The sequence below is a fragment of the Eretmochelys imbricata genome, chromosome 6 (assembly GCF_965152235.1).
Source record: "Eretmochelys imbricata isolate rEreImb1 chromosome 6, rEreImb1.hap1, whole genome shotgun sequence".
Lineage (NCBI taxonomy): Eukaryota > Metazoa > Chordata > Testudines > Cheloniidae > Eretmochelys > Eretmochelys imbricata.
In genome coordinates this window covers 37,656,892-37,678,573 of record NC_135577.1, presented here as the reverse complement: position 1 = coordinate 37,678,573, position 21,682 = coordinate 37,656,892, and the positions used below count along the sequence as shown (strand labels likewise).

The 21,682-nt window shown below is 40.3% G+C and overlaps 1 protein-coding gene across 8 annotated transcripts in view; it reads right to left on the bottom strand.

Annotated features, from left to right (window-relative positions):
• Positions 1-21,682, bottom strand: part of MICAL2 (microtubule associated monooxygenase, calponin and LIM domain containing 2) — a 191,202-nt gene that overhangs the window by 102,954 nt on the left and 66,566 nt on the right. For all 8 annotated transcript variants that reach the window (XR_013346327.1, XR_013346326.1, XM_077818417.1 and 5 more), the window contains exons 3-13: positions 18,422-18,629; positions 16,259-16,375; positions 14,223-14,324; positions 11,739-11,894; positions 10,579-10,679; positions 6,997-7,254; positions 5,148-5,263; positions 3,816-3,942; positions 3,514-3,604; positions 3,273-3,420; positions 382-581 (exon numbers count right to left, since the gene is read on the bottom strand). Coding sequence is in view for 6 of the 8 variants with exons in the window: in XM_077818417.1 (XP_077674543.1) it covers positions 382-581; positions 3,273-3,420; positions 3,514-3,604; positions 3,816-3,942; positions 5,148-5,263; positions 6,997-7,254; positions 10,579-10,679; positions 11,739-11,894; positions 14,223-14,324; positions 16,259-16,375; positions 18,422-18,629 (1,624 nt within the window). In the remaining 2 variants the exon portion in view is untranslated. The remainder of the gene's footprint in view (positions 1-381; positions 582-3,272; positions 3,421-3,513; positions 3,605-3,815; positions 3,943-5,147; positions 5,264-6,996; positions 7,255-10,578; positions 10,680-11,738; positions 11,895-14,222; positions 14,325-16,258; positions 16,376-18,421; positions 18,630-21,682) is intronic.

Below are 21,682 nucleotides of genomic sequence, written 5' to 3'. Positions count from 1 at the left end.
AAGAAATAAATAAAATCCAGGTATGTTTTTTAAAAATTGGAATAGAATCCCATATGAATAAATATGGTGAGGTCAACATCCTTACCAAGTTACTATAATGTTTGACATTATTATCTTAATGATATTGTCAGTTACTCAGCGCTCTCCTGCTTTCTGAAACCACTAAGGAATTGAAAGCCTTGATCCAAATCAAATATTTTTTCCCTTTCCATTTTAAGCATGAGATAACTACTGCAGACAGCAAAAAGAGTCAAACATTCCAGAGCGATTGTACTGTAACTGTGAGAAACGGACTTTGGCCCAACATCAGGGGTAATTAGGCAGCTTGGGTGAAATGATCGTTCCAATTTCTGTAAAAATGAAGAACAATGGTTTGCTTACCAACTGCTCTCAGAGGGGTTCCTCTAAATAGCTCATAGAATTTTGAGAGGTACATGACCAAGCTAAGTTTATCAGGCTCTCCAGCAGACGCCATCTCTTTCCCAGTGGTGACTGGAGGAATTCCAAACTCTCGTTCAGCAATGTCAAACACCAGCTGGTTGTTTTCAACAACATTTTCTTCATTCAAAGAGTCAAAGTCACTGAGGAACAAAGCATTAATAACGGGTGGGTTTGGGGGAGAGCTGCCTTCTGCCATTTTCACAAACAAAACAATAAAAGCACTCGTTTGCCTCATTTGGGAATGTCATGACTGAAGTCATGATTCAAGACTGCCTGCATGTTTCACAGAGTTGCCTTTATGAACTGTATCCAAATTTACAGAAAAGGAATATGACCAAAAGCACTTCCCTACAAGATTTGAGGTTCACTTTTCAAATTAAATTTTAAAAATGTCACTGAACTTAATTTTTCAAAACTATTATTTGAGCTAGTCTTAGAGAAAGAATTTCCTGATCTACCATGTGAAAAATGTAACCATACCACAAACAGTGCAAAAAACCCTTCCAGAATACAGATGCAGTGCTACATGTTGCAACTGCTGCAAGTGATGCACTTTGCCTTTAAACACTGGAATAATCCCAATTCATTTAGAATGAAAGTCATCAAATTCATGACCACAGACTAGTGAATTGTGAGCTCAGACTAGCACCACATTCTCTTATAAAAAAGCATCTCTCTCTCACACTCTCTTTCTCTCTCTCACACACACACACTGCAATTGTCGTCATTGTGATAAATTGGACAGTCGTGATAAATGTATCATACACTTTTGACCGCATTACCTACCCCCAATCCATTTTCTCTGGGACTCATTAAAATTGCAATCCCAAGTAGTTTCAAACAGACATTAAAAAAAATAATAAAGCTGCTAGCAAAGAAGTTTCCCCCACCTCACGGCAAATGTAAAAATCTGTGACCCAAAAGAGTGATCCCTTCCTCATGCCCAGGATGGCTGAAATTCAGTCATGGGCCAGCACTGCTTTTATGGATCCAAAAGCATCAATTTTAAAATCTGATGGTAGAAGTCTGTATAGTGCTCTGGTTCTCATTACTGTGTTTAGTGCTTCAGCTTCATGCCCTCCAGCCAACAAGACTGGCAGTATTTGGGGCCTTGCCAGGTTGTTTCCTTTAGAAGGAGAAATTGATGCTGGAGTCAGGTATTTCTTTGGTGGAATCCTATTTAGTTACAAAGAATGCATGCAAAGTCCTGTTTCCCTAAACACAGCAGAAACAAAACAGCAGGGAGTTTTCTTGCTCAGGAATTCGAATTTGCCTTTCCAGCAAGTACTGTGCCCAAAAGAAGGTCTCCATACTCCTTTTCATTCTATATTCATGACAGATTCTCTCGCTTTCTGCCTGTCTCATGCCTAAGGCTAAGATTATGTTGCGGAATCCTTGACTTTGAGACCTCTGTGACATTTTCTGCTTCAGCCCTGGTGCAGCTCTCAGCTGGTGTTGGTGGCAGGGCATGTCCACACAGCTTGTCAAACCATCCCTTGGCTGCTGCGTTTTCAGTCAGTCCCAGGGAAACTCCTCTTATTCTCCTGAGTTACGCCTTGCCATGTGGCGCACCTTGCATGGTGGCTTCTACAGTTTCCAGTTTCACAAGGTAAAAGGGGCCCAACTGCCCCTTCCATTTAGCTGAATAATTAGCATTTAGCACACCCATCAGCTTTTACCGTATCGGAAACCATTCACTCTTCCATTTACACTAGTTCTTGTTTTGTGCCATTTCCCCCCACCCCCACCCATTCTGGAGTTTCCAGTCAGGTCTTCTTTTCAAATTTCTCACACAGTATCATTGTGGATTTCAAGTCTGTGGGGCTTGGGTAGCCCAGCATGCCTGTGCACACTCTCCAGTGCCAGAGAGTCTGAGAGAATACATGAGTCACTTCTACCAAATATTTCATCAGAGATGACCATTAAAGATTGATTACAGCTTCTCTGGATGTAGGAAGATCACAGGTCTCAATAAGTAGCTGGGGCAGAGGACACACACTAAGGGTATGCAACTAGACACCCACGGCTGGCTCATGCCAGCTGACTCAGGCTCACAGGACTCGGACTAAGGGGCTGTTTAACTGCAGTGGAGACTTCCAAACTTGGGTTGCAGCCTGAGCTCTGGGGCCCTGCCACCTTGCAGAGTCCTGGAGCCTGGAAGTTTACGCTGCAATTGAACAGCCCTGCAGCCTTAGCCCCGCAAACCTGAGTCAGCTGGTGCGGGCCACCCGCCGGTGTCTAGTTGCAGTGTAGACATACCCTAAAAATTTCTGTGTAATTAATTAGGTTCAGTGGGATATGGTGTGGTTAAGGATCCCAGTATTACAGTCAGAAAAAGAAGGGTTATGGCAGAAGAGGGAGTTAATTTGCAAGGACTACCTCGGGCATCTGTTCCTCGATGTTTGGTGTTCATGATGCAGCTAATATGAAAGGGTGTTGTCCAGAACAATACAGATCACATACAGAAACAGTCTAAAGCTACAAAATTCCCTTGAACTTGCCTCTCCTTTCTAAGAATGTGCCTCCAGGAACACATGGCCATAAACCCTTACATTAAAAAAAGGCATGTGATTTCCACTAAAGTCAACAAGAATCACACAGCTAAAAGCCACGCAACTCTTTGAAAATGTATACCTTCAGTTTTAAATGCTGGACCAAGGACATCTGGGAAAAAACCAGACTCAGCAATGGCATGCACCCGGTTGCAAAAACAAATGTTAAAAGGGGACTCTAAACCACCAGCATTGTTTTGGTTGGCCTTACACTAGTCTATACTTTTATAAACAACTTAGCGTATCCTACAATTAGCAAACTCTACCCACATAACTTACATGAGGTCAGGTCTGAAGCGGTGCATAATTGCACACAGCGCAAGGCCACTCCTCCAAGAAGTAGTGAGATCAGTGACATTAATGTTCCTGTAGCCTTCTGTCTGTTTCTGACACCAGGTTAAAAGCTTATTAGGTCGAATATCGGATTCTGCAGGTGTAATATAGGGAGAACATTTCAGTCACTTACATATTCTGAACATGAAATGTAAAAGAATCATACCAGGCAGAAAATTTCACATACCATGCCTTGAGACATTCACTGATCTTCTAATAGAGCTGACCCTTTCAAGGGGGCATTGTTGTAGCTCATTTGTAACATACAAATGTCTAACCTAAAGCAAAAACAATTTGAACGTAAGTACATGACCACTGCAAATGATTTTAATATACTATTTTCTTTTCACGTGAACTTTATCAGGTAACTTGACCTCATCCAGAGAATCTCATGAAAGTTTTGTTTATGCAGCATTTCCACTGCAGCCATATGACTCCTGGGACAAAAATGAATTGTGATCTTGTAAAGTGAGCCTTTAAAGAACTGACCTGATGAGGTCGAACACAGCTGGAGTTCAAGTTTGGATAGCGTGTTCCTGGGTCAATGGTATACTGGTCAAAGTTCTTGTTGATATTTTCGGGTGTAGTCTGGGGCAATAGTCGATAAATGCTCTCTCTGACAGACAATAATAAAGAAGTGTCAGCAGAAGACAGCGTACAACCATTTTTTCTACATTGCTTTTGTAATTGCCCTCACCTTTAATTAGAATCTGTCAATGATTAGTACCCTGCACTAAACCTGAATCTGCACCAACTGCCAATAATGTCTCAGCATGAGAAATTTTCCATCTCAAACCTGAGACAGAGACTTACGTGATGCCTGTATCTTTCTGAGGCAGGAAGAGAGCAAGAAAGTAGTAAGATTACGTCATGCAAAGCCATCTGGTTTTGCTTTAATCTCCACCCAAGGGGTAACTTCTCCTTTTACCACAAAACAGCATTGGATCTAGTCATCCTGCAATTCACCCAACCACTAGGCCCTTCTTTTGTTACTCCATTCAATTTTCCATTTGGGATTGCTCTGTGTTTCTGAGTCATCCACAAACTTCTCATTCCTCAGACAGCACTGCACTTATAGTCCTGATCCCATAATTACTACAAACAATACTGCTCCCAAACAGCTACCATGCATCAGTTTCTAAAACATCCTGACGAGCTGTAACAGTATCAAATCTTTGCCAATGGAACCACTAAACAAGGTCAGCAAATTCAGGCCATCATCATGCAAAAATCTTTTTGTTGGTGCCTTTAATAACAGGTTTTAGGAGAGTGAATAATAGATTATAGAAAAGAACTTATGATTAAAACCTATGCAGATTCTTGCTTGCTGCACATTTAGCAGAGTCAATAGAAGTCACATCACAGTCCCAGCATGAACTAAAAGGCTCAGCTAAAAAAACAGAAGAAGTGGCAATTCTGAAAACTACTGCTGTTAAAACATTGTGTGTTCTTTGACTAAAAGTAGATTATTTCACAACAAGTGCTTGGGGACCAGAAGATTTGTGGGGCTGGTCATTTGATACCAAGCCTTACACCTCTTCCTCAAAGTTTCAGCCTGGTTCAAGTCAATAGTCACTTAGGCCCTAATCATTCAGATTACTCCATATCAGTGGACCCTTGCACCAGCAGAGTGTAACTTGCAGGACGAGGCCTAGAAGTCACTGCCATCTGAAAACTGTTCAGTAGCCTAAATGAACTGACTGCCACTGCAGGTAAGCAGAATACTTCTGTTACTTGCACTGTTCCTTGAACATCTTCTGCCACCACCGTATTCCCTTAAAATTTGCTTAAATGAGGGGAAGGAAGGAAGGAAGAGTTTACCGTTCAGCAAGGATCTCTAGTGGGGGTTTTCCTTGATCCCAGCTCTTCACCATCCATGCTGTATCAAAAGCAGCTAGGAAGCCTCTTGCACAGCCAGTACCCATCGGCCAGAAGGGCTGTAAAGAGTATTTTACAGTTTAGCCATATTTATCCCTCATCTTTGTTAAAAGACGACTTATCACTAAAGCAGTTGCCAGGTGGGCTTGCAGGCTAGGTTTTCACACATTCTGAGACGCTAGGCCAGAGAACGTTCTAGTATATAGTATTGCCAGCTCTCAGGATATTTGGTGTTTTTTCTCAAAGCCTCAGCTCCTGGAGTCATGAGAATCTCAGCTTTCATTTTTTATTTGTATATTCATTGTTCAAAGAAAATGTCAAGCTCTTATGCAGAGAACAGCTGGAAAACGTGAACCCTAAAACATTCAAAAACCAGAAGGGAAGTAGAAAGATCCAACATTTCTTATTTAAAAAAAAACACTCCTGATTTTTAAGCCAATCTCACGATGTTTTGGGGATCTGACAGATGATTTCTGAACATCGGGGGTTGACAATACTGAGTACACTGCTTGTTCACTCTAACGTATACTTCTAGCATCAAAAGTACAAAGCAGGACAGTCTGACTGACTGGGACTGCAGTCAAGGGAGCTATGCCATTTACACCAGCAGAGGACCTGGCTCCCTGTTTTCAGCTGTGAAACACAACTTGTGTTACATACAAGTGGAATCCGCATCAGAGATCATTAGCCAGGCATTTGTTACTGACAAGTTATAGTATGAAAATGAGAGAAAATTCCAGTGTAAAGAAAAAAAGCACCAACGTTTCACAACATTTATTGTAAGACAAAGTAAAGAGGGTCCACCGATATTCTTAGACCATCTCTAATGGCAATGCGAGTGTATATGTCAGCCAAGTAATCAACATGTACTCCATTTTGTGCGAGACATCCTGAAGAAAGCCCATAATGCCACACCACTCTGACACAGACATGTACAAGCATGAATAATAATGAGTAACTTAAACATTTACACACACAAGCAACTCCTTTGAAGATTTCCCTGGAATTACTCATGTAGGTAAACTTACACATATGAGCAAGTGTCTGCAGTATCGGGCCCACAGTTAGTACAGCTGACATGACCAATAAGGAGTCACTTCCCCTCCAACTTTAGAGGTTTTTTTTTTTCTTTTTTTAAAAGCTAAGTTGTCTGTCAAAGTGTTGGACCTAATCACACTGTAGTTTAAAGTGGCACCTAAAGGTTATTAATTGAGGAAGTCCGCACGTAACAAAATTTTTCTCTGGATTTTTTGTTTCTTTATACTTTATGCATTTGCCAGTGTTTTATGCAGAAGCAGTCTCACTGTTTTCCCCTTATTTCCTGTTTCTCCTTAAAGAACCTTATAAGGATGGAAGAAAAAAAATTAAATCCAGCCATTCTAGTTAATGGTATTCTGTGAGCAATTGCAGCTTTTAAAAAATGAGTCATTTAAAAAGTTCAAAACTTGTCAGTTTCCCTTTAAACAAATAGAAATTATGAACAAGCTGAAAAATTAAGTAAAAAAGCTGTCTGTTACTAGATATTATTAAATATGTGGCCAGCTCAGCTGGTTTCTGAATCTTCTTAATTTTATTCTTTTCAGGAAAGATTTATGCTTATGCCAGCTACCAGATAAAATTCACATTGCCACCTCCTGGTTATTATACTGTCAAAATAAGCAACCTGAATGCATTTACCAAAGTACTTGAACCTGCGGTTTAACAAAACCAAACCAAACTCCTCTTACAGCATAAAAACATATTTTTAATTTAAGGAATTAAAAATGCTTTTTGTTGTTGCTGTTTGGTATACCTCAAGTAAACTATCTCCAACAAGGGCAACTAAGAGCTGATGTCTGTTCCTTTCTCTTATTAGTGCAGCATTTTCAGAGGCATACATGGAAGTAAAATCAAACATAGCCACGTCTGGCTGCCCATAGTGATTAATCGCAAAATCCAAGGAAGGCAGCTGGTAATTGGTTGCAAAGTCTGCAGCTTCCCTTGCATACGACAACAGATTGTCCTGGTTTACATTTTCCCCACAGAGAAGCATCTCGGTATCAATATAATCCTGAAGAGACAAAAACACATGCAGTATGAGAGATTTTAAAATATTCTAATGCAGGGACAGAAAATAGAATAGCACACAGCAGATGGCAACATCGCATCTTGTGGCAAAGTACTGAGAGAAATTTGACTGCTACTTAAATATTTAGAAAACTTGTTAATATGTAAACACACAGCTTAATATTTTAAACTATATACTGAGCCCAATCCAGAAATAGTAACTCTCTATGCAGCAAGCCAAATAAGCATTATTACTTGCAATGGAAAATAGTGTTTTCCTCACCCTCCTCCCTTTAGCTACACGTTATTTTGGTAAATTTACTACCCTCCTATTGAGAAGGTATCATCACCACTACTTATCAATATACAATGCATTCTGTCTTTCATGTCCCATCACTACTGAAAATATTGCACTTTAGGACTTAGGTCACCCTATTGAGTGACGAATGATCTGGCATATATGACCGGATACTGATGAGCCTATGGTTTAGAACTGTATATACATGGACACTGGGTAAGACATAATAGACTATCTACAAATTGGGCAAGGAAAGAATTTGTTAGAGGCAAACTGCTCAACTTTGCAGGGACCCTTTCTTTATGGGTCATGCTGCTTACCATCAGTGACTGATAAGGCGATTTCTATTTCCAGCTTAATCATGGATGAGACCCCTGACCTGGCACATCCTAGATGGATGATGCTGCAGAACCGATATTAGCCCAGTTATCTCTAGACAGGTTGTGTTTAGCACGAGACATAAATGGATCAAAGAAATGGTGTGGATGTGCCAATTGCCTGTGACCTTGGTTAAGTGGCTCCAGCTCCACAACAGGATTTTTTTTGAATGTGTACATACTGTGAGAGAGCCCTGAAAATAGGATTAAGTTGAGAAAAGCAATGGTGAATGCTGTGCAAATGTCCTCACCACAGCTGCATGCAGTGTTGCCACTGTAAGGGGATCCCTCTGCAACTGATGGCAGAGGGGGAGGAAGGGGAAAATTTACCTGGATGGAGCAGTTTTAACAGGAAATGGCTGGATCAGGTGGGGAGGAAGGGCGATTACCCTTCCAGGTGACCAGAGAAGGGGATGTTCCAGAGAAACCCACTTCATCTGGACATATTTTATTGGGCGCCCAACTTCAGGGAGAATGGGGTACACCCATCTGAATGGGAAGCAAATAGTGTTTTCCTAACGTTAGATAAAAGTATCAGCAAATATCTGGAAACCCAGCTAGGAAAGCAGTGAGGCAGCCAACCTAGTGTCTCTTTGTGGCAGATGTCCAGTGCAGATACTTGGTATGGAAGGGATACAGTTATTGGATAAAATGGATTGGAAGGGGATTTAGAGGAAAGCAGCGCTTAAGAAAGCTAAGTAGAGGGTTCAGGGCTTGTAATGTCTGGCTCTTCCCTTTTCAGGCCCCTTAACTCTTATACAATGGGAGGGAAGCAAGGTCCCAGCAATGGGCTGGCTTGGACCAGGATGGGAAGAGGGAGGGCTGACAGTACCTCTCCCACAGAGGTGAAATTTAATGATATCCTGCACTGCACAATTTATTGCCAGGTACTCCCAGATATTTTAAGTGAATCAAGTTGTAGCCTGGTCAAACCACATCCATTGCCTCCTGTTTCCCTTCCTGCAGGGCCAGACAATGGGACAGTGCTTTTAGAATAGAATTCCTTTAAAGATACTGTGTTAGTTTTGTGGCAATATAAAAGGAACAGAAATTTATATCTGTGGCTCTGTTGACAGGAATTTGGTTTTGCTTGTTGTACATCAACCACCACCCACAAAATTAAAAAAAAAAAAAAAAAAGTGTCTTGAAATCCAAGACAATTTCAGGCATTATTTCCAATGGAGAACAATCTGCTTGTCAGTCTCTAAAATAGTACTAAATGTTCTTGTTGGGGAGATTAGTAACTATCAGGTTTTATTGTTGAAGTCTGATCCCATCTATAGGGAATAGAAAAAAGATTAGCTAAAGTTTGGGAAATGCAGCTTCTGTCTCTTGGTTGCAGTATAATTGCTGGAAAGCCACAGTCACAGCACATGACAAACGATCCAGTTATCCATTCCAGTATCACAGCTTTACCCTCCTAGGTAGGGAAAGGGGTTTGGTTAGATTGTTCTGTTGTCCCCTAGCCAGTCCATGAAAGGCATTTAAACAAAAACTAACCAGCCCAACCCTGAAGTCAGGCTGCACACCATTGCTTTTTAGTTCAAAAGTGGTCATGGCAAAGCATTGCAAAGTTAGATTTGTCCTGGTGACTAAGATGGACTCTTTAGACAAAATGAAAACCAGGAAAGAGGAGTCTTAGATTCACAACACAGGAGTCATCCGGATCACTATCCTGGAGACAGTGATGTCATTTTGTTCCATCAACTGGTCCGTTTTGAACATCTTTCAGGATTGGGGGGATGGGGAGGTGTGATGGTAAGTCCCAGAGTCCCAACCTGTAGCAAGTCACGAAGGGGAGGCTACTCAAAGTGGGACTGTGGTGACAATGGTGAGAATACTCCCAATCTCTCTGCCTCGCTGAACACTATTCTACACTCTAAGCTGAAAATAGTTACCAAGGACTCATCAGAGAAGCAGTTTCCAAAAAGGGTGACGACTTTGTCTCATCAATAGTACCCACAAGCCAAACAAGATTCTGATAGCCCACATACAGGTACTTCCTTTCCTCCTAGGAAGATTCTAATCTGTTATGACTATTCTGGCACGGTTACAAAATGACAAGTGATTTTTTGGTGCCTAACAGGAGACATCTTGAAGGGGTCTGATTTTCCGAAAGTGCTGAGCACTCAGTTTCTGAAAATTAAGGCCCTTTAACCATCTCAGTTTGAACACCCAAGAATTACTAGGTACTTTGAAACTTGTTTATAAAGGCCAACTTGTTTAAAAGTGACCTTCCTGTTGCATTTCATCCATTTGGGACAATTTAACATTTCAATGTTGGACTCTATCTGAGGCTCTCTCAGTTTGCTGCCTGAACATACACAGTTTCCCCTAATTTGATTTTTGAGTCACTGAGGTTTACTGTCTACATTGATATCAATGCCTGTGTAGCCAATGACTCTTTCAGGGTGACTCAAGATCATATTACAACCAGTTTCTGAACTGATACATTTAAGCAGTACCATTTTCAGTTCTCTGAGTTTTGTGTTCTCACTGTAAAAATTAACCAAACACAGGTAAACCACCATCTAAGTAATTCAGACTCTAATCATAAAATGATCAAACGAGTCAATTAAAACCTTCTGTTCAGCCACCCTCATGTAGTCTCAGTCAAATAAAATAGAGGGCTTTGCCCTGCATCTATACGTACATTGATAATCACTCCTTTGTCCAGAAGAGACTGCTTTTTTGCTGTCATTACAAAATAGTGAGTGCTATCTTTGTAGTAAACAATATTCTCCAGGTCAATTCCTGCAAAGACGACAAGACATTTGTGAAGAAAACCTAACTTAAATGAATTTTTTCATTAGTTTAGCCATTTGCCATCAATAATGGATATAGTCCCCACAAGAATCTTTCATTTAAGTTTAGTTCAGGCACCTCCTGAATATAAATACTTGGAGTCCCCAACTGAGATTGCAGAGTGCATAGAACAAAGGGGCCCCAAATACAGAATACAAGAAAGTCCTTGACCAGCTGTAAAATATTTTTTGCTATTACTAGCATTCTAAATAATCTTCTAAAAAAGGGAAAATGTGATCCATATTTGACACAAAATATGTAGGTTGCCATACGCCTAGCTACGGCTCCAATAAAATGCTCATTGATTTAAATTGGAGTAGGATCAAGCGCATGGTGCTCAAAATGTTAATTTAAAATACAGGCTGCAATGTGGGAATCCCCCTGAAACCAGGGAATGGAAGTATATACTGGTATTATACTTCTAGTGGATGTTGCCCTATTCTGGGCTCCTTTTTCACACACCCAAGGATGAAGGTTTAACGCAAGATACAATTGATTTAAAGCCATTCACTGTAAATTATATAAACTATTTATATTTTATTTTAAAGTGATATAAAAGCCTATTGACAGCAAACCAACATGTACTTTAAAAAGTACTCTCTTAACAAATAGACAATGACACTAATACAAAGTGAAGTAATACAAAGAAATCAAAGCATGCTCTCCTTAAGGGAAATCTCTAGGTATTGAGAATGTTCTCTCACAAAAAGTTATAGTTTGTATCAAAAATATTTTTTAAAGTTGAGAAAAATGAAAATGCCAAAAGATCCAGGGTGTGGTAACACCCATGATAAAAAAATTCCATTGTATGAACACCTCCTTCCCTAAGGCTTTAAAATCAGCAGAATTTTATTGCTTTGTTATTTAATACATTATAAACTATTTTTGAAGCGGTGGTAGGTGGGTGGCCCTGAATATATCGAGTTGCCCTACCGCATATTTTGTTTGGTCACCCCACCCCCACCCCAAAAAAAAAAAAAAAAAAAAAAAAAGAGAATAAGGACCTACCCGTTTCCTCTTTAAGGTCCTGGAAGAATTTTTGATTGAAGATGAAAGCGACACCACTAATTTCTTCCACCTTGGCTTCTGCAGTTGTGTTTCTGTTGATAAAGTTGGCTGTGATAGCTATAGCCAGCTTTCCACGAAACTCCTTCCTTCTAAAACCTGGAGAACAAGGAAAAGAATTAACACTACAGAGACACTAAGGTTCATTTGTTGAGGCTGGCCCACATATCTTGAAAAGTTTAAGCTGCCAATTTCAAACTCTCTGAAATACTGTATTACTTATCAGCTTTTGCAGCCTTATTAAACAAAGTTGGGTTACATCCCTCCAACATTTTAGTGCCCTTCAGTGACAATTAAGACTGGCAATCCAGAGAGAAGTTCTTGTAACCCTGGGTGGTGTGTAAAACCAGCCAAAGTTTTTACAACCATGCTCTGGGATGGGGGAACCTTCAAGGCAGCTCTCTCTTTCGCAAACAAATACCAATCCAGCCCCCAGCTTATGGCCAGTGGATTCCTTCTTTTTTCCAAAATCCCACACATTTCCTTTCAAGTGTCTGCATATCCCCATCCCCAAAAGACCTGCAGATACACATGTGGTACTGTAATAAAGATATACAACATTAAGTTGAAGGTTGGATTTTTGTTTGGTTGTTTATTTTTTATTCTGGCGTGGGTGGGAGGGAGGAAGCGGGAAGCATGGAGCAAAAACAAACCCATGTATTCATTACTTGAAAATTTTAAAACAATGTGAATCAAAATAATGAGGGAGAATATTTGTAAAAGCTACTTAGGAAAGAGCCAGAGTTTCGGTAGCACTTACTATATAGTTAGTCTTAACTTGCATTTTTTTTTTTTTGGGTCAACAATTAAGAGGAGGAACACAGAAAATATGAAAAATATTTGGCTCCTACAACTATGAGAAAGATAGAAAAAGTGTGTGAGAGTGAGATAGGTCATGATCTAGCAAATATGCATCTGCTTATGTTTATGCATTTGAGCAGTCCATTGATACCTTGCATGTGTAAACTTAAGCAGATGCATATTTGCAGGATCAGGATCGTATGGAGTAGTTTAAACCAACTGTGAAAATTATGACTTTCAGCTAGTGTATTTCATAGTCAGTATCAGGGAGAATAAAGAAATTCACAGTATATAGTGATTTGTCTGTAGGTGTGTGTTTCTGTTCTAGTTTCGACCTCATCCTTTGCTTGGGATAGGTATCCTGTGCAAATTATCACTATTTTATGGATGTCTTTAGTCTGATAAACTATGGTGGGCATTAAATACTCTCTCTTGGCCCAATGATTTCTTTAAAGGGGCCGCCAAGATTTTTGCTAGTATCTGCAACCCCCAACACATAACACTGGCGGTAATTTTGTTTTGCTGATGTGTGAATCCTGCAACAGACTTTCTGCAAAGACACCTAAGGAAGCATGTCCGAAATTTTCCAACTTTAAAAAGTTACAGAGGGGAAAAAAAAAAAAAAAAATCTATAAGCACTGTATTGCATTTGGCAGATGGGAGAAAAAGCTGACATTTGGAGCAAACTAAGACAAATAAAAAGGGAAATCAGGAGCTTGATGAGTTGAAACTAATATGAGTATAATTAAAGCTATCAGAACAACATGTAATTAAGTAACAGGTTTGTTCATGTGACGCCAGAGCTGCTTAGCTAATGTCTCACTCACAAAGGCAACTCAGGCGGTTGGAATTCTGTTTGATGACTGTAAGAGATGTAACAACAGGACCTTCCTTTCCTGCCAGTTATTATCTCTTACATGTGTTACTGAAATGACTGCTTCTGATATAAATCACAACCATCCAAGAACAACTCCTCTGATGTGTTCATTAAAATACCTGGCAGTCACCATATGATCATTATTTCAAGTATATTCAGCTGACTTATGACACAATGACATGAAGAATGTGCAGTTCAACACATTTTTGTCAAATCACCATAAAATTAAACCAGCATGTTATTTGTTAACCTTGCAGTAGGGACTTATGGTACTAACCACCACAATATGATCCCTACAAACTGGCAGAGATGGCCCTAAGAATCGGTAATGAAGTAGATGTCTCACTTGTTGGGGTACAGCTGAACACACTATAATAAAGGCAGGAGACAAGCCATAAAGGAATTTCCACTGTCATATACGCAAACACTTTTGGAGGGAGGGAGAGATAACCCATTCCCTTCTAGAAAAAAGAAAAGGAGTACTTGTGGCACCTTAGAGACTAACCAATTTATCTGAGCATGAGCTTTCGAGAGCTACAGCTCACTTCATCCGATGAAGTGAGCTGTAGCTCACGAAAGCTCATGCTCAGATAAATTGGTTAGTCTCTAAGGTGCCACAAGTACTCCTTTTCTTTTTGCGAATACAGACTAACACGGCTGTTACTCTGAAACCATTCCCTTCTGTTCTTCTTAGCCTTTCCACTGTACTTTAAGACCGTTATTGATCTTAAGAATATCTTTTTACCTACCTTCTAACGTGTTCCTGCGACCATCTGCACCAATAATAACATCAAATTCAAACTCTGACAGAGGGTGATCCATTGGGAGAAATTCAGCCCGCCAACCTCTCTCTAAAGAAACAAGTAATAAAACTTATTCAAATATTGCATTGTTACAGAAGAAGCATTGTTAGAATGTGAAGGAAAGCAATTAGGATAAAAGAATCTATTTTCCAATCAAACTGAACCAAATTCTGCTCTCAGACATCTGCATACAACTTACACACAGCTTTGACGTCAGTGGAACTCCCACTAATGATAATGAGGATTAAGCTTACAAGCTGATGGCAGAAAGGAACACCTTCATTTGGATCATATAAAACATTATGTTCACTATGGGCCCAATCTTGTGAATACATACACAAGTGATTTTACTCACGTGGGTAGTCCCAGCTTGAACTCAATGCGACAACTCACTCAAAAGTGTTTGCAGAATTAGACCCTAATAGTTTTATTTTAAAAACTGTTAAGCAAATTCCAATTAATCTAACACAAAGAGAGGGGAAAAATAAAATCTAGCCAAAATGCTACAACCTTTTAAAGAAAGATGCATCACTTTCATTAACCTAAAACAGAATCTGAAAATGTTTGAATTACCTGTACTTATATTAATGACAAATATTCTCAATACAAATACTCACAATCATAACTAGTATCCCTTTATCTCATTTCATCTACCCACAGTCAATTAAAAACAGCACAGAAGTAGTACTAGCAACCAAGATATAAAATGGAAAACTTGTTCAGTCTATATTAAATTTTGCACCACATCTTATAAACTAAGGCTATGTTTTAGTCACAGGTATTTTTAGTAAAAGTCATGGACAGGTCATGGGCAGTAAACAAAAATTCATGGCCTGTGACCTGTCCATGACTTGTACTATATACACCCCTGATTAAATCTTGGGGGGTGGGGGGGGTGGGAGGAGCAGCCGAGGACCCCCGCTGGTGCTGGGTGAAGAGGGTGGCGGTGCACGGGCCAGGACCCCCCGCTGGTGCTAGTGGGGAGGAGTTGGCAGGGCTGGCAGGCTCCCTACCTGGCTTCTTGCAGCTCTCTGGAAGTGAGGACATGTCCCTCCCTCAGCTCCTAGCTCCACGCACTACTCTCTCCCCCCACCCCAAGAGCTGGCTCTGAAGCTCCCATTGGCTTGGGGGGAGCTGCGAGGCAGTCCCTGCAGGCGATGTCTGCAGGCAAGGCAGTGCACAGAGCTAGGAGCTGAGGGAGGGTGGGTCATGTCTCCTCTTTTCCAGGGAGCTCCCCAAGGAAAACGTTGCCCAGAGCCCCCTCACTCCCTCCCACGCTCCAACCCCCAGTCCTGAGCCCCTTCCCACATCCAAACTCCTCCTGCTGCTGCTGTGGGGAAGGCGGTGGCCCGAGACTGCTCCAGCAGTGGCTACTGCGGCTGGCCCAGGGGCTGGCTGAACTGGTCAGGTGGCCCCCTGGCCAGTCACACCAAATGCTGCAGAAGTCCCGGAAAGTCATGGAATCCATGACATCTGTGACAGACTCGCAGCCTTTTTTATATATACTGGTAAATACCATTAAATGAGAATGGCTAACTTCTGATAGGGTACTGTCAATAGGAGTCACACAGGATGGAAGAAAGAGCAACAAATTTGGCTCATGGGGCTTAAAGACATCTTCAGAATTCATATTTATCAATCTAAAATTCTCATGCCAAGAAGACAGCAGAAGACCATACTAGCCTCCCTACAAAAACTCAAGCACACGCCAGCAGGCATAGTGAGAAACCTCTACTTCTCTGGCAGGGGATATTTTTAAATGGATCAGTGTATTGACACCATGACAGTTATCATGCTTGCGATTCCATACACCGTTTCGTAAGAAAGACACAAGTTTCTTTAAGAGGAAGTGTGCTACCTTGGCTTGATTAGAAATTATTTCATAAACGATAATACAGTTATTTCATACAATGAGAGTAATTCAATAGGACAAAGTTACTGGTTTCTTAATTTTGTTATTTGAAGTCACAAGTCAGTCATACTTTGGTTTTCCTGATCTTCAGGAGGTTCCAGAACTTTCACAAACTCTACATTCACGTGGATTTCAATTCCCAGCATAAGTGCAACTTTGAAGAGGATAAGCTGAAGCTGTCGAATACCTATGAACAGTGATAACACATTTGTCATTTTAAACTATGTAATAGCATTTCCTTTATTAAATTAATATTGTGGTAGCACCTGGGGCCCTCATATTGAGCTAGGCACTGTACAGATACATAACATCTTTTCAGTTTCTCTGCTGGAGTCCGTAGAGATTAGGCAAGTCACTTGAGCCTAACTTTTCACAGGTGGTCATTAACTGCGTGTTCCTCATTTTCTGGGTGCCTCACTTGAGACCCTAAGACCTGATCTGCAGAAGTGTTGAGCGCTCACAACTGAAGACAGTGGGAACTGTGTTTTGAAGCTATCAAGTATTAAAATAATGTTAAGCACTCTGAAAAATCAGGTCCTTGGCATGTCAAATTGGGTATCCAAAATTAGTGGATACTTTTTACCTTAGTCTTTGTCTCAGTTCCCCATTTGTAAAATGGGACCCAGGGTCTCAAGACAGACACCCAGAAAATGAGGCACATACAAAATTATGACTCCCTGTGAAAAGTTTAGTTTAAGTGACTTGCCAAGCATCACTCTGTGGCCGGGCAGGGATAGAATTTACTTCCCAGGGCAGCATTCCACTGCCTGAACCACAAGATAATCCTTTGTCTTCCTGCAATCCCCTGCCTCATTCACTACATGCCTTCCAACTTCTGCAACTGAAATAGCAGTTCTACTCTCCTTTACTACACAACTCGGATTCATCACACAACAGGTCCAGCCTATACACTGAACGAGGAAAGAATCCTGCGGAAAAAATAGAATATTACGCAGTTAAAGACTGTACCATAACGCATATGCCCAAGGCAGCTCAATTAAGATTGCATAGGCAACCTTAATACCTTAATATTTCCTAACTTTACTGAGTGCTTGATTCTACAACCTTGATCATGTTCTTTTAACATAGTTTTGATCCACCACACAGTCCTCTGCCATGTGAGCTAATGGAGTAAATGACAGCTGTAGTAAGTTGTTATCCTCTGTGGGGACTAGCAGTAGAGGGGATGAGACACAGATACAGGATTCCACAGGTATTTGCGGAAAGCAGAGGAATTTTCAGTTCCACTTCAAGCTCTGGAGGGGACAGAATTATTTTCCAAATAAAATTCATCTGGACACAGACACTTGACATGGAAAATTTCAGCCCAAAGAGCTAAAATTTGGTAAAGTTATAAGCAACTGAAAACAGGGCCTTAAAAAGGGACGTGTCAAGTGACAAAATTCCCATTGACTTCTGTGGGGCCAGGCTTTCAACCTTCATATACAAGGACATTTGTTTACCAACCCACTATCTAACTCAAATCAGACATCAAACATACATCTAAATTGCATCTAGTCATACCGTGATGAATACACATTCAAATTAAAACAGATAGCCACACAGTCAGATGCCATTCTCCTCCATCCCAATTTCTTTATAAGATAAAGCAGATAGCCCCCCTAAGGTGATCAAAACTTATTTCCATGTTTTTTAACAAGACATTTGGTTTACTATTTTTGGTACCATTTTCTCTAGAAGTTCTCCTCCTCAATAATATCTGCAAACAATCCAACACTCAAGATGCTGTCCAGGAGGTTTGTTTTGGTCCAAGTTAGGTTAAAATCCCTGTTGGGTAGGCACCATCCCCTTTTCTATATTTTGTAAGGCACGTAGTACAATTAAGGCATTACCTATAAAGCAGCAGTATCATTCATACAACTGTAAAACCTTTTATTTTTAGAGTACACTTTTAAAGACGCCCTACAATGAAGTCTGTTAAACTGATTGTGGACAGCAATTAAAAAAACGTCCACACAAGGTTTCTCTTAAAGCTTTGATGAGGAGCATAGGTTATTGTTCAAATAAGATTATGCAATTTTGGCAATTCAGAAGTGCTTGACTTCGGGGATTTTTCTCTGTGTGTGTATTCAGAATGTGTCATTACTATCTTGGTAAAGAAACGTTACCCAGCAAGTCCAGAAAAGATCTCTATTAATATTTCTGAAGCAAGTTTTCTGCATAGCAAGCATTCAACAAAACTGTACATTTCCATGTAGTGACTGGTACTTACTGATATGGTCAATAGATCCTCCGCAGAATTTTCCATAAAACTTTTTTGCTCCCAAACCCCGGAGATCATGAATTGTAAAAGGCCAGAGATGCAGCACATTGTTTCTTGAAAAAGTGTCCCGCTTCTCCACAACCACAACCTTGGCTCCCAGAAAGGCAAGTTCTATGGCAGTCCGCAAACCACATGGACCACCTCCAATAATCAAACACTGAGGGAGGAAAGAAGAAGTTTGTTAATGCAAATGAAAGTCAATATAAAATTGCCAAGTCACCTCAAGGGTGTAAACTGTCAACTGAAGTAATAAGAAAAGGAGTACTTGTGGCACCTTAGAGACTAACCAATTTATTTGAGCATGAGCTTTCGTGAGCTACAGCTCACTTCATCGGATGCATACCGTGGAAACTGCAGCAGACTTTATATACACACAGAGATCACGAAACAATACCTCCTCCCACGCCACTGTCCTGCTGGTAATAGCTTATCTAAAGTGATCATCAAGTTGGGCCATTTCCAGCACAAATCCAGGTTTTCTCAACCTCCACCCCCCCACACACTCTCCTGCTGGTAATAGCCCATCCAAAGTGACAACTCTCTACACAATGTGCATGACAATCAAAGTGGGCCATTTCCTGCACAAATCCAGGTTCTCTCACCCCCTCCAAAAACCACACACACAAACTCACTCTCCTGCTGGTAATAGCTCATCCAAAGTGACCACTCTCCCTACAATGTGCATGATAATCAAGGTGGGCCATTTCCAGCACAAATCCAGGTTCTCTCACCCCCCCACCCCCATACACACACAAACTCAATCTCCTGCTATTGCCAGCAGGAGAGTGAGTTTGTGTGTGTGTATGTGTCCCCGGGTGAAAAAAAAAAAAGGGGGGGGGGGAGGGGTGTGGGGTGAGAAAGCCTGGATTTGTGCTGGACATGGCCCACCTTGATCACCATGCACATTGTAGGGAGAGTGGTCACTTTGGATGAGCTATTACCAGCAGGATAGTGAGTTTGTGTGTGTGGTTTTTGGAGGGGAGTGAGGGAGTGAGAGAACCTGGATTTGTGCAGGAAATGGCCCACCTTGATTATCATGCACATTGTGTAGAGAGTTGTCACTTTGGATGGGCTGTTACCAGCAGGAGAGTGAGTTTGTGTGTGGGGGGGTGGAGGGTGAGAAAACCTGGATTTGTGCTGGAAATGGCCCAACTTGATGATCACTTTAGATAAGCTATTACCAGCAGGACAGTGGGGTGGGAGGAGGTATTGTTTCATGATCTCTGTGTGTATATAAAGTCTGCTGCAGTTTCCACAGTATGCATCCGATGAAGTGAGCTGTAGCTCACGAAAGCTAATGCTCAAATAAATTGGTTAGTCTCTAAGGTGCCACAAGTACTCCTTTTCTTTTTGCGAATACAGACTAACACGGCTGTTACTCTGAAAACTGAAGTAATGCTACTGTATCAAGAGCTGATCATATAACTCCAGAAATATTCAAGTACACTGCTGACAAAGTGAAGCAGTAAAATACTCAAATATTTTACTTAATGGAGTGTCTCTCATACACAGACATCAAAGTAAGTATCCATTGAAAAATATGGTAAAAATTATTCAAATATTGCTTTCATCCAGCTCTAAGTAGACATAAATAAATTTGAAGGATATAACAGTTATTTCAAAATTACTTGCAACAGACAACAGGAGAGACTTGGAAATGAAGAATAAATGGTCTCAAAGCAGATTTTGTTTTGTTTTGTTTAGAGGCACATCAATGCGCTATTGCAATCTTCAGATTAGACCAGAGTCCATTGATTAAAAGTAATCCCCAAATATTCCTATACTAGTTTAGCATAAGACTATCTCCACAATGCATGTTACTTAGTTATATTTTCCTGTAGCCTAGCCAGTGTTCTGAATAAAATGGATGAGATCGTCAGCTAGCCTAAATCAACATAGCTCCAGTGAAGTCATTAGACCTACCCTGATTTACAGTACTTGTGATTTGGGCCTATCCTACTTTGTTTTAACACTGACCAACATATTCAAAATAGGATCTTAAAATTAGGCTCTTATGTCCACATTTAGGCACCTTAGGGTGGGATTTTCAAAGTGCCTAAGCACAAATCTCACCTATATATGGATTTCAATTTTGGCCTGCAGCTTTAAGTTTCTACAAGCCAGAAAGCTGTGATTTCTGGAAAATTGCACATGCATCAGATGTTTACATTTTCTGACTTGGTTACCAGAAATTATTTGATTAGAAACAGCCCCTCTTGATTAAAAAAAAAATCACCTCAAATTATTAGAGAAGCAAATCAGTTCAGGTAACAAATTAAGCCTGCTAACCACTGAGGTGTGCATGACCTAATTCAGAAAGTTCTGGCTATGAGGTAGATGTTGTCCTATGCTATAAGTACAAGTGCATTATCTCACAATCAAAACATGCTCCTTTGTTTCTCTCACACATAGCCAGACAGTGATTACAGTTTCAAAAGCAAGAACTTACTGTAAACTAAGCCTAGTTGAATGTAAGTCTGGTTCTAATTACATTTCTTTTTCATAACAGTAGGGTTATTTATTTATTTTGGTCTGTCCATTTGTTTTAAAAGTTTTACATCTCAGATAAAAGTTATTTGGCACAGGCTTTAATGAAACCAATGATGAGAACAGCTACAACTATCTTTTTTTAAAGTAAAATATTCTAAAAATTCAATAATAGTGGAATTTTCAGAATGAACAGGTACTGTAGATTTTTTAAAAAAATGCTACAGGTATTAAAGTATCATTAATTAAAGCTAATCAGTTCCATCAGCCATTTCCTAGGCTTGCTTACTCCTAAAATACATTTTTAGCTTTATGTATTTTCAGAGTAACATAGCACACTGTATGCTAAACACTAGGAAAACATCAATGGATCTAATTATGTAAAGGAAGAAAATCCAGCGCACATGTCACCAGGCAGGATCAGAGAGTGGGATTATTGGCAGAGGCTTGGTCAGTTCCTCTCTGCACAAACTTGTTATGATTAACATGGGAACTCTGAGTTCTGACAAGTAAGTGAATGCATTTACAGCTACGCAGTTTTCCAGTAAAGTTGAGCAAGCAGCTAGCAGCACTTTGCAAATACAGACCATACATGGATTGATCAGAATTTTTCTGGCGGACAAGAAATATTATATATAAATACATGCAATTTTTTTTAAAAGTAGTCTTTTGAGATTTAGTCATAGTGGCTCTTGCCAACTGATAAAACCCCCCACACTGACA